The 12307-nt window shown below is 40.4% G+C and overlaps 1 protein-coding gene across 1 annotated transcript in view; it reads right to left on the minus strand.

The window, feature by feature from the left end:
• Positions 1–6431: 6431 nt before the first annotated feature.
• The window catches only part of Tmtc1 (Transmembrane O-mannosyltransferase targeting cadherins 1), a 57356-nt gene continuing 51480 nt past the window's right edge, over positions 6432–12307 (minus strand). The window contains exons 7-9 of the mRNA XM_089463588.1: positions 7174–7657; positions 7000–7084; positions 6432–6936 (exon numbers count right to left, since the gene is read on the minus strand). Coding sequence (XP_089319714.1) covers positions 6596–6936; positions 7000–7084; positions 7174–7657 — 910 coding nt within the window. The 3' untranslated portion in view covers positions 6432–6595. The remainder of the gene's footprint in view (positions 6937–6999; positions 7085–7173; positions 7658–12307) is intronic.

Below are 12307 nucleotides of genomic sequence, written 5' to 3' on the forward strand. Positions count from 1 at the left end.
ATTTATCTGTGCATGGCAGCTGCATGGCGGAATGGGTACTGTGGGTCGCTTTCGGCTACAGCGCGCTGTGCTGCCCCTGAAGCTACAGGTTATGATGCTGTCTCTTGTTTGTTGTCTCCGTTCTTTTTTTTTTTTTATGTTGGTCTGGTGTGTGTTTTGGCATTTCATCTCCCGTTTTGTTTTTGTGTGTCGCCCTCGCAATTTTGCTGATTGTGATTGTTGTTATTTTGTTTGCTTATAGACATACGTATATATATTTTTTTATGTTTTTCTTGTTCTTCTTATTTTAAGCAGCTGCAATCAAAAATACATCATTGATGCGATACGAAACGCTCTGGGGGCATCTCATTTGTATGCTTAGCCCCCCAAATGTCATCAGTTCAGATTGGAAATATCATTGCATATTTGAATCACTAACCTTTTCTTGTATTTAAGCTAGACAGTTAGGTAGTACAGAGCTTTTAGGTGCAATACTATTACATTTTTAATATTATTTTTATTTATTTTATATTACATAAATTCAGTTATCAAGAAATTATCAATATTTAAATTTTCTCAACATGAAGAAAGAATCATAGTAGCAGAGAAGCAAATATGCAAAAAAGGATTCACTTTTATTTTTATATTTTCATAACAACTTTATCTGCATTTTGAAAAAAAAAAAAAAAAATAGAATTTGATTTTTATTTTTCTTATGCAGATTAACTTTTCATGTAATAAAATAACTTTCTTTGTAGGCCGGCTTCTTCTCTGCAGTTTTCATCATTTTTTATTAGACTTACAGACTTTTCCAAGTATAAACAAAATAAGAACTTGCATTAACTTTCAATATTATTTATATTTTTCTTTTATTGGTATTTTAAAAAATTTCCTATAATACTTTTGGTCTCTATTATTTTACATCACATTTTTATTATACTGAATATGTTTTTATTATCAGGGCATTTCTTTCCTTAATTTTTAATTTCTGGAATATCTTATGTAAGATATGTTCATATGAATATAAATATTCATATAGGATTTCTTACATATATCAATTTATGCATATGTAAGTTGCATGGAACGAATGCTATGCCACTGTTAATTAAGCTATCAGCATTTCTCTAGATTAATTGCATACAGTTAATACAATTGAAGCATGTTGCAAATGCTATTTGGGAACTGTTTAAAGAGTTGTTGCTGCAAACTGATGCTGACATGGCGGCTAACCGTAAAGAACGAACTTCACTTTCGCCGGCAATTAGTTAGTGGAGAGTTGGCTGACTTGGCGTGGCTTGGCTTGGCTTGGTTTGGCTTTGGCATGTTGCATGCAACGTCTGCTTCCCTAACATTCGCCCATTGAAACAGAAATTAAATTTGTGACTAATTGTTTTCAAGTTAAGTACGAGGCAAACGCTAACTCTGTTTAGCTGAAGGCGTTCGTGCAGTGCGCAGCATTGACAGCAAACGCGACACACATGCAGTGTGCGTGTGTGAGTGTGTGTGCGTGGCACATTGCAACCGCGGTCCAACTGCCAGCATGGTTTTGGTTTGTGCCACGCCGTCTGCCTGCCACTGACGTTTGCTCCAAATGCTGCAGCTGACAGCAGCGACTGAGGCCGCTGCAGCGGTGGCGGTCTCTACGTGTGTGCGTGTGTGTGTGACATGTCTCCTTGCTGGCCCCTTTTTCTCTCCCCAACTCTCTCTCTCTCTCTCACTCGCCCTCTCTTTCTCTCGCTCTCTCTCATGTGCGTGTCGCATTGATTTTATGGGCTTTCATATTTTATCATTTTTTGTTTGCCACTCTTGGGCTGCAACAATCATTTTGTTGCATGTCTGTCTGCGGCTGGCCACAAAGCCACAGTTTCATTTTGCCTCTCCGGCTGTCAGTATATAAAAACAGTAAATCATATTAACAACATTAGTTACTTCTTACATTATATGTTACAAATTCCAAAAATTCAGTGAACATTTAGGGAGAGTGAAAAAGCAGTGAGTGACAGACTAAGAGATACCCATTAAGACGCTGCTGTTGACAAGATTTTGGCTATTGTTTATTTCTTTAGCAGCTATTTACCGTTTTATTATAAAAAATAATTGTAAAAGAGTTTTTAAAAAGTTCGATCAAAATTAGTTTTTCTATTGTTATTTTTTTTTAATTATTTCCTTTTTTTTTTTACTTAGAAATTAATGATAATTAATAAACTTTGCTGACTTGGCAAACTTTTACCATAAGGTAATTAAATTAATTTAATTTAATATATTTTAATGAATTAAAGAAATAAATAGTATAAAGATTTTCATATTTTTTTAGAAATCGTATAGCATCCTATATATCCCATATATGTACACATGGGGTAGGGATTAAGGCTAATAGCCTTATATATATTTAAACGAAATCCATTTGTCCAAATTTACTTCTCTTAATGGCTTCAGACTTTAATAAAATAAACTATGAAATAAAAATAGATTTCACAATTGCCTAGGCTTCTTTGCTAAATGTGACTGTAAAAAACTACAAACCTAAACAATTATCCGTTGTGCATTTGCAATTCACTATTTAACCTTATTTCCTGCATTTAAGCAGTTTGTATTTTTTTTTTTTACAATTGCGGCGCACACAAATTGTTATCGATTTGTATTTTTAATTAAATTGACAGCTTTGCACAACTTTCAGTGTGCATTTATTTTTTTATGAATGTAATATATAGGTTTTTGCCGTTGTAATGTCGAGCACGTGGCCATGGACCATTGGCATATGAAGTTGTCAACTGCATTTCGAGATAGAGCAAAAATAATGTCATGTGTGTGTGTGTGTGTATGTGATAATGTGACCTATTGCTATCTGGCCTTCATTCGCCACATGTTTGACTCGATTTGTAAGTAAAATACAAAAATAGAAGACGAACACAAAGTATTGCAACAATGAAGAACAAATTTGTTTTTGATAGAAAGTCATGTCAAAAACAATAGCCCAACTATTGTCATACTTTACTTCTCCGGTTTTTCAAGTTTCTCTTTTTTCTACAGAGTTTCCAGAGGGGTGGCATATAGCACTGGAGCAGCGCGCCCAGCGTTGAGTTGACCCTCATCAAAAGCTAACTAAAAACTTTTCTTTTATATTCCTGAATGGATCTATCTCTGTATGTACGTATCTGTGTTTGTGACTGAGTTTTCTGCTGGCTAAAGTGGAAAATAAATGATTTCACAGGATGACCATTTGCGTGTTATATATGTACATACATATACGAGTCAGCTTATGCGTGTGTTTGTGTTTGTGTCTGTAAACGGTCAAAAAGTTGAAAACCAAGCTACAGCTTTTTGTCAAATCTGAAGAACAGGCAAACAAATACAACATCTGTGGCCAAAACAAAAGTCAGAGCTAAAACGAAATAAAAAGCCAATAGAAATTTAAACAGTTTGACGCATTAAATACTCATTGGGCGTCCGGGCTTAGACAATATCCTAGAAAATAAAACTTGGCGAACAGAGTATTATAAACTGAAACATATATTGTATGTTCTATATATTAATCTTATATATTAATTGTGGCACAACAATTATTTTCATACATAGTATAATATATAATGTTTAAAGATTACGGACCATAAAATATATACAAATTATTGATTCAATAAAATCAATTTACTTTGACTCGATCTTAAATAAAATGCAATTATAATTAGATAATTAAAATAAATTAAATAATACATTCAATTCTTGTATTTTATACGCTCTACTCGCTAAGTACAAAATCAGATGCCTCTCTCTCGCTCTTTGGGCCTTGAGCTGATTCGTGTCACGGTGTTTTAACGAGCATCGTTTAGGGAGAGAGATACGATTGATGTTCGTAAAATGAGACTCGGTAAGTAACTCATATACTCAATGCAACCGCTTATGTTTATATACCAATGCAAACACAAAATTCTGTTTCATTTGATTCAACTAACACGGTTGGGTAACCAGACTTAAACCAAAGTCGGGCTCTAGCCGATCGAGAACGAACGCTAATCGATGCAATCAGTTGATCTCTGAGTTCTTTATCAGAGTGTGATTAAGAGACAAACTAAACTAAGAAGGAAGAAACAAAAATAGTTTCTATTGTCTGTTATATCTCCGTATATTCTGAATTATGTTTCACTTAAATAACTTTTAACCTTACTTTAACATACCATCTAATTATAGGGTGTTTCCAATGTGAACCTGTTTTCTCTGCAGTTCCATATGCTCCATACAGTTTGCTTTCGACTACAGGGTATTACTAATTTGAGCTCTCACCAATTGTTTGCATTGACCTCAGAGCTTTGCTTTTGCCAAAATACGCAACCAATCTGGCAGCTAACAACAGGCTTATCCTTAACAACCAAGTGCCCCAGCTTCGCCGCAAATCCCAGCCTCCTTCGTTCATATTTAATTAGGGAGCAGCGTTCAGACCAACCCTTTTGCATATTTCACATCGGATTGGCTTCTCAACTGCTGCGTCAACTTAATTACGATGCGATGCTTATCACGATCATAGTCAACCCCATCGTCATCAGTCGCATCATCATCCGCATCGTCCACATCATCATCATTGTCTTCTGTGCCTGCAGGCTGGCTACTGTCAGGGAAGTGCCACTTCATCAGTCAGCATCGATGCTGCCGGCGGCTGTTGTCCGCGGCTCCTGTTGCCACCTGTCCACGTCCATTGTCATCTCTAGCTTTATCTGCCCAATGGCCCAACAGTCAGATGGCAGCTCTGTCTGCGGTGCGCGAAGGGGGATGGGGGGTGGGTGGGTTGTGTGGTGCAAAAGGTAGTCTTTGTTTGCACAGTTCCTGAGGCGCGTTCCACACAGATTTCGTTGGCCCCGCCGTGCGCCGTGCTCCGTGTGGTTTTTGGTGGCTTTGCCTAGAGGCCAACTCTGCACGGCTTAGCGCTAAAATGTGTGCCTATCTCGGTCTCTCGCTGCCTGCATACATCTGTCTCTCTCTCTCACTCTCTCTCTCTCTCTGTGTGTGTGTGCGTATATGTTTGTCTATGGCCTGATGGAATTTTAATTAAATACTCGGGTGTCTATGTTAATTTATATGCGCATATGCTTAGCAGCCCGCCAGCTACTGCAGAACTGCCGAGAGTCTGTAGTGCGAGCCGAGCTCCCAATGTCATTGATATGAATGGGGTTTGCAGGGGAGGACGCCGGCTGGAGTATGGGTAAAAGGTAAAGTGCCTGCGCATGTTTATGATTAAGAGCTTTATACGATATGTAGTAGTGGCGCGCGTGTCCTTGTTCTCAGCTCGGTTTCATTGTTGAAAATTTAATTATCATTTTTAATGCTTAGTGAGCACTATTCTCTCAGATCCCTCTGCCGTTGCGGTTATTGTGGGGAGGCCAAAAAGGTTCTTCGTGTTCAGCTCTTTGTATTTTTCGGCAATGCCACTTGATATTATCACGTCCCCAGCGTCTGCTCAGCTGACTCTCTCTCTCTCTCTCTCTCTGCTCTGTCTATCTGTCTGTTTTCTATGGCTTTTGTCTGTGTTCTGGCTGTCACCTGGTTTTCGAGATGAAATGCTAAGAACTTGATATGGGATATATTCTCGTAATTTGTTGTGCGGGTTTTCTTACTCACACTCACGTCCTCTTTCTCTCTGTCCCTCTCTCTATTTTTCCTTATCTCGCTCTCTATCTTTGCGTGTTTGAATTTGCTTAGCGAATGGCTGAATGACCCAGCAACAGATTGACATTTTCTCATTAAATTGGGGGCATGGCAATACGCTTAACTATTCCCCTTTTGAAATGGGCTGGTTTGCTATTACCATGCTTAAGTTTGAAGCTGCCATAAATGTAATTAATAAATTATCTGATGGGATGGCTTAGCCTTGCTAAAAGGCGTACACAATCCGATAACTGTTATGAAAGCAGCTTTACATAAAATCTGGGCCGTTACCAGCTTTAACTTGTTGCGAATTGAATGGCAAAATTTAAAAGGAATTTTATTCTTGAGATTTCTATTATTGATAGACTTGTAGAGAGTAGAGAAAAATAATTGAAATTTCAATGAGATTAATAATTGAAAATATGAAATATTAATTCATGTAATATGAAATGAAATGTGTATCGATAAGTTTCTGTAGAAATCTTGATTGATAATGAATTTGTTTTCATTTATTCTATATTCATTATTAATCAAGATTTCTACAGTAGCGTATCGATAAATATTTATAGAAAAATCGATCTTTATCGATAAATTGAGGTTGCATATCAACTGCTCTTGCATAGTAGATTTATTTTAATTTTCATAATAAATATTCAGCTTAGAAATTTGCTGAAGATGAATAACTGCAACTTGTTCGCTGTATGCTGCTATTTGAGTTACTTTCCCGATTATCGATCTTTTTTCTTAATAGCATAAATTGAAATATTGAGATCTTTTCTTACTCACCTCTCACTGAATGAATTTTCATATTCAAACAATTGTTGTAAAATATATGATTTTGCTTTTAATTAAAAACTTTTCTTACAATCGATAACATTCACAATTAGTTAGTTTTATAAGAATATCTATCTAAATGTTTCCCTTATACCTTCCTGATTGGTGATGTAGTGAAGTTTTATTGATCGAATACTTTGAGCCGCTGCTACGTGTTCGCATCGATGTTGACATTCATTTTGGCCAGATTAGCGCGACTTGTGGCATGCCCCGGCTGCAGTTGCAACGCCCGCCGATAACAATCGACCGCCTGTTGCCGCTGGCCGCGCATTTGCAGAATGGCGCCCAGATTGGCGTGGGCGTGCGCCGCCTGCGGCTGCAGTGCAACGGCTCGGCGATACCACAGCTCCGCCTCGGCGAAGCGATTGAGCAGACGAAGTGCATCGGCCACGGCCGACTGCAGGGCATAGTTATGGGGCGCCAGAGCAGCAGCGCGCAGCCGATAACCCAGCGCCTCCTGCTTGCGCTGCTGCTGCTCCAGGAAGTCAGCTGTATGGACAGGCTGTTAGTTAGCAGAGATCAAATATAGGCACGACTTCTTCGTCCACTTACCGTAATGATGATGTGTGCTCGGCTCTAGGGGTGACAGCTCCACGGCACGTTTAAACCACAGCTCGGCTTCTGCATAGCGACTGCACTGTAGGTAGACGGATAGAGACAGAGAGAGAGAGAGAGAGAGGGAGAGTTGTTAAAACTCGTTGCATGTCAACAAGAGTTCGCACTTACATTTCTGGCCAATGCTTGGCCGTAAGACACATATGCAACGCCCTCGCCTGGCTGTAGTTGCAGCACCAGTTGCTGCTGCCTCTCCGCCTCCTGCCACTGCTCCAGTTCCACGTGCAACGCCGCCAGCCGTTGATGCAGCGTGGCGCGCTGCTGTCGTCGCTCCAAGGGCAACATGGCCAGTGCCTCGTTGAGCACCTCCACGGCCAGTTGGCTGTGGCCCTGCGAGCGATGCAGCGCACTTAATTGGAGGTACGCACTGTGCCGTGCCGCCTCATGGGCGCTGCGATCGCGCACGCCATGCCCCGGCAATCGAGCGCCCGCCAGCAACACAGCTGCTGCCTCTTCCTGCCGCCCTTGGTTCCAGGCCAGCAACGTGGTGGCCAGATTCACGTAAGCCGGCGCCAACTGTGGACGCAGCTGTATGGCCCGGCGATAGCAGGGCAAAGCGGCGCTATAGTTCTGCTGCTGCTGATGCACAATGCCCCTGAAAGTATGCAACAAAATTGCTTTAGCGGTCTCTCATGCTAAGTGGAGTATGTAGTTGGTCTTGGGCTTATTTACATCTTTATTATGTTATTTCAAATTTTTATTTGAATATTAGACACATTTTATTTAAATAATTTAATTTTATTTCGAATTTAAAGTATTATAATTTGCACAGATTTAAAACGTATATTTTGAATTAAGTAGCGTATTTTCTTATATACATATATGACATTTCAAACGAATATAGATACAAACGAATATATTTTATATTCATACATATATATGATTTCAGCTGTGCAGTGCTGGGCAATGCTTAAATATATATAAAATATATTTATAATAAAGAACAAACAAGTGAAAATACGCATGAGAACAGCCCAGAGTTATTTTTTCAGCTTCTGCTTCTTGCTGAAGTTGTGTTATTTTCTTTGTCTTTTTCATTCGTTTTTCTTTCTTGTTTTACATAAGGAAACCATAACGCAAAACTTGTTAGAAATGCTAAAGTGAAAAAAAGCCGGGAAAAATAATGAAGACGGGGCTAGTAGTTATTCAAGAGCCGAGATTGGATGCTAGCCGAGGTCTAATAGTGTGCCGGGCTAAATTAACTTTCGCTGTGTTTTGCTGCGGTTTCTCTGGTGCTTCGCCGGCTCTAATTGCAGCGCTCCGTCAAATACTTCAGAATGTTGACCTTCAAGTATTTTTCACTGGGCGTATACTTAGTTTTCTGGCTAACCATGCAGACGTTGGCTTCATTTAATTAACAGAGCTGAGCTTCCGCAGAATGCGAGAGTCAGTCTCTCGTGCGCATTGGGTACACAAATATGTATGAAATCGTGGGTGTGGTTATGCATAGACAACTCGTCTGGGTTTTTAATATAAACAAAGAGTACGTATATGCATGAATAAGTGCTTTTAAATAAAGGATGCATTTTATTTGCAGCCCGAACGTAACAAAACCGTACAAAATAAACTCATGCACAGATTGCACAATAGCATCACCCGAAAATAACAGCAGCAACGACACTGCAACAACAACATGAATAGCAACAAACAACAACAACAACAACAACAGTAAGTTATTCAAACAAACGACGAGTTCTAAAATTTGTGTTGAGTTGCGACAAGAAGTTCATAAAATCAACAAGCGGGCAAATGTAGAAATATTAAATATTTTATTAATTTATTCATGTTTTTTTTTTTATTTATTTATTTTTTTTTTTTGAAATGAAAATTTAATAAATTATTTAAAAGAAAAAATTAAAACAATTTTTCAATACTATTTCAAACAATAAACATTTTTTAAATATTAAAATTTTTTTTTTAATATTTAATAGCAAAAATGTATATTTTTTTCAGTTTCAATCGTTTTAATGAACCGTTAATTTCTAATTACCTATATTTTGTAAATATGATATTTTTGTAACTTCATAGTTAGCATAAGCTTTTTCTATCTAATTCGCTTTCATAATCTTTTAGTTAAACTTTTCGATCTGCCCTCGCCCTACACTAGCTACAATTGCATTTTTTTCCATTTGCTTAAATTTTGTTTATCGTAGAGCAACAACCCATTGAGATTCCATGTAAAGTCTCCCGTTGCCCACAAATTTCAGATGCGCGTCCCGCACGCCCCACCGCCCCTCCGCTCAACTGCAGTCCGGAATGCCAATGGGCAGACAAGTGGGAAGCAATGCGAAACGAGCCAAGTGAATGCATGCGAATTGCAGGCGAACAACGGATGGATTTGCTCAACTGAATATTGAGTGCGAGTATTCTATTCTATACTATTCCACAATATAGAAAACCCAAAATGTTGTTTTATACCATTTGCACGCTCTCTTTCTCCTTCTCGCTCGCTTGCCTGATTGCTCTCCCTCTCCTGCACTCTGGCAGGTAAGCAAACAACAGCTACTGGTAGAGGTAAGGATTGTGGGCGGGGAGGGGATGGGTAAAAAAAAACGAGTGAAAAACAGAAATCGAATTATACAGCTCAGTGATTTTTCGGTTTTGGTGTTTGGTTGCCTGTTACTTGTAGTGTGCCTCCCCCTGCCCATCTCAGCGCCCTGTTTGAGTCTCTGGGCCGCCGTCTAGCTTTGATGTGGCATGCTACAGCTAAAAATCACAGCAGCATCCAGCACAATAAATCCATGACAGTTGACTGGCATTCGGGCGGGCAGAAGGGGTGATGCCCGGGGCTGAAGACCCGCAGACGCGACGTGCGCCTCATGGACACGTGGCAAAAGGCAACAGCAGCAGTTGCGGCGGCAGCAACAGCAGCAGCAGCAGCAGCAGCAGCAACAGCAGCAACAGCAATGGCAACAGAAATTTTCGCAGCAGCCGCAGGTTGCACGTTGAAGGGGAGGTTTGTGCTACTATTGATGTCTTTACGAGTAAATAATGTACAAACAGCTGCTTATCCGCGTTGCAGGTGGGGATTAGTGGAGGCCAGAGGAGCGGCGGCAGCTGGCTGAAGGTTTGCTATTGACATTGATTTTCGATTAGATGCCGGAAATTTGACATTCCGAGGCGCTTGCTTTTTATTACTTGGCAGCTTTAAGCAGCGACGTTCAAATAAAGTGTTTATGGAAATGTGACCCAACTTGACTTTGAGATTAGCGGCAGCAGCAGCAGCAACACCCACCCAACAGCCCACAGCCGCCTGCATAATGCAAGTGGGCGCCGGGTTTTAAAAATTCAATCAGCCAACTTTTCGATAAGCTGCAAAAGCCAACGGCCAACATTGAGCAAAAGGCGCAGACGAGCAAAATGCCAGAGAAAAGCGTCTTAAACTTTCACCATCGCTAAAATGAATTCAGCGCCTTGGTTATAGTTGGACTGCTGGCGACTGTTGGCTAGTGGTGCTGTGACAGCCGGGCAAACTGGAGAAATAGCAATGGATCGGGTATCGCTTTGAGCCAAGTTAATAACTTGAAGCCTTAGCAGTTATGAAGTTCGCGTTTTGCCTTCATGTCGTTGACTTTACATTTACATTCTTGTTATTTTTTTTTTTTTTTTGCTTTTGTCGTCTGTCAGCTGATTGAAAAGTATATTTTCCATTGTGGTTGCTTTAATGTGTGCATTAATATTATTTTGTATATTATTTATTTGTGGAATGTAGAGAATTTTATTTGATACTTCTCAGGTTGTAGCTTCATGTTTTAGTGCTCGTAGTCTACTGATGCTATTTCAAGACAAATTTATTTATAGGCTAGGTCAAATTAAAATCCTTTAAGTTTTTTCTAAATTTTGTCCTTTGCAGTTTCTTTGCTAAAAAGGGAAGTGAAAGGGTTTGGCTTATGGGTTAAGAATTCCGGGTCACCTTATTCTATAATGTTGTTGCTTTTATCTTTGAGTGGAACATAGGAGTGGATAAGATAATCGACAATCCTTAACATAGAATATGATAGAGGTATGACATATGTATGTGTGCTCAAAGTACATATGAACCAAGCCAATAGGAAGAAGTAATTTTTAAATCAATTTTTAAATTTTGCAAACAAACGATCAACTGTTATTTGTTAGACACTCGTGGCTGTGTTACCCTTCAATTCTTAAAGACAGTTTTTCGCTCAGTGTAATTACGCATTGTCGACGAATCAGAGTTAAGTTTTCAGTTTCTTATTTGACTCGACGCTGCCTCTGTCTCTGTCTTTGTCTCTGTCTCTGTTTCTGCGCTCTGCCTTGCAGCTTTTACGCTCGTGTCCTAAATGATGGCAATTTAGCAACAGGCGGGCAGTGGGGCATTATGTACTAGACTCGCATGATTACAGACCGGCGCGCATAGTAGAAGGCAAGGTAGTTAGCTGGTCCCAGCAGTTGGGAGCAGCTGCTGCGGTTCCGAGACCGGGGCTCCCAACCGGGAGTCGTGTGCAATTATTTGTATTGGGCGCACAGCTGTCGCCAGCTCAGTTTGCATTTGTGCGCGGGAGCCTTTGGGATAGGGGATGGATGGGGGGAAGGGGCAAAGTTGGATAAAAGTTGGCAAGCGAGCGAAAAGGGATTTTCCTACAATTTGCCAAAGAAGCAAAGCGAAAGGTTTTCTGGCCTTCCTGCGCTGCTTCTTTTAGTCTCCTTTCATTTTAGTTTTTTCTTTCCTCTGCTTTTTTTGGAGCGTAAAGCCTATTATGTCAAACACAATAATCAACAATAAGAGGGGCAACAACAACAACAACAACAACAATAGCAACGACAACAAGAATCATGACAATGACAACGGGGCGTATGAGCATTGGTTGCCTGGCTCTGGCCGGGGTGAAAAACGGAAAATGACGTGGCTGCATATTCAAAAGGACACTCGCACTCATATGCCAAAGGGAAGTGGGGGGGGGGGGGCTTGGTTAATGTGCTGGCATGTTGGCGCATGTTTGCCCTGCCACCGTTCCCAATGGGAGCTGAAAGGCAGCTCAGCTTGGCGGGCGGTCGCTGCAGCCAGAGTCGAGAGTACATTTCACACTGCTGACTGCTGCCATGTGCCCGTACTGAAGTCCAGGGGGGTCCCGGTCCGGGTCAGCGGAGCGGTTGGGTAAGTGCAAGTGTCATTGGCCTCAAAAGCCAAAGCAACACTAGCTGCAGCAGCAGCAGCAACCGCTGAGTGTCCAGCGACTGGCGACGCAATGCATCAGCAGTTTAACTTGCAGCTTCTCTCTGCAGT

This window comes from Drosophila arizonae, chromosome 3 (genome assembly GCF_054131065.1).
Source record: "Drosophila arizonae isolate 15081-1271.41 chromosome 3, UAZ_ARI_1.0, whole genome shotgun sequence".
Taxonomy (NCBI): Eukaryota; Metazoa; Arthropoda; class Insecta; order Diptera; family Drosophilidae; genus Drosophila; species Drosophila arizonae.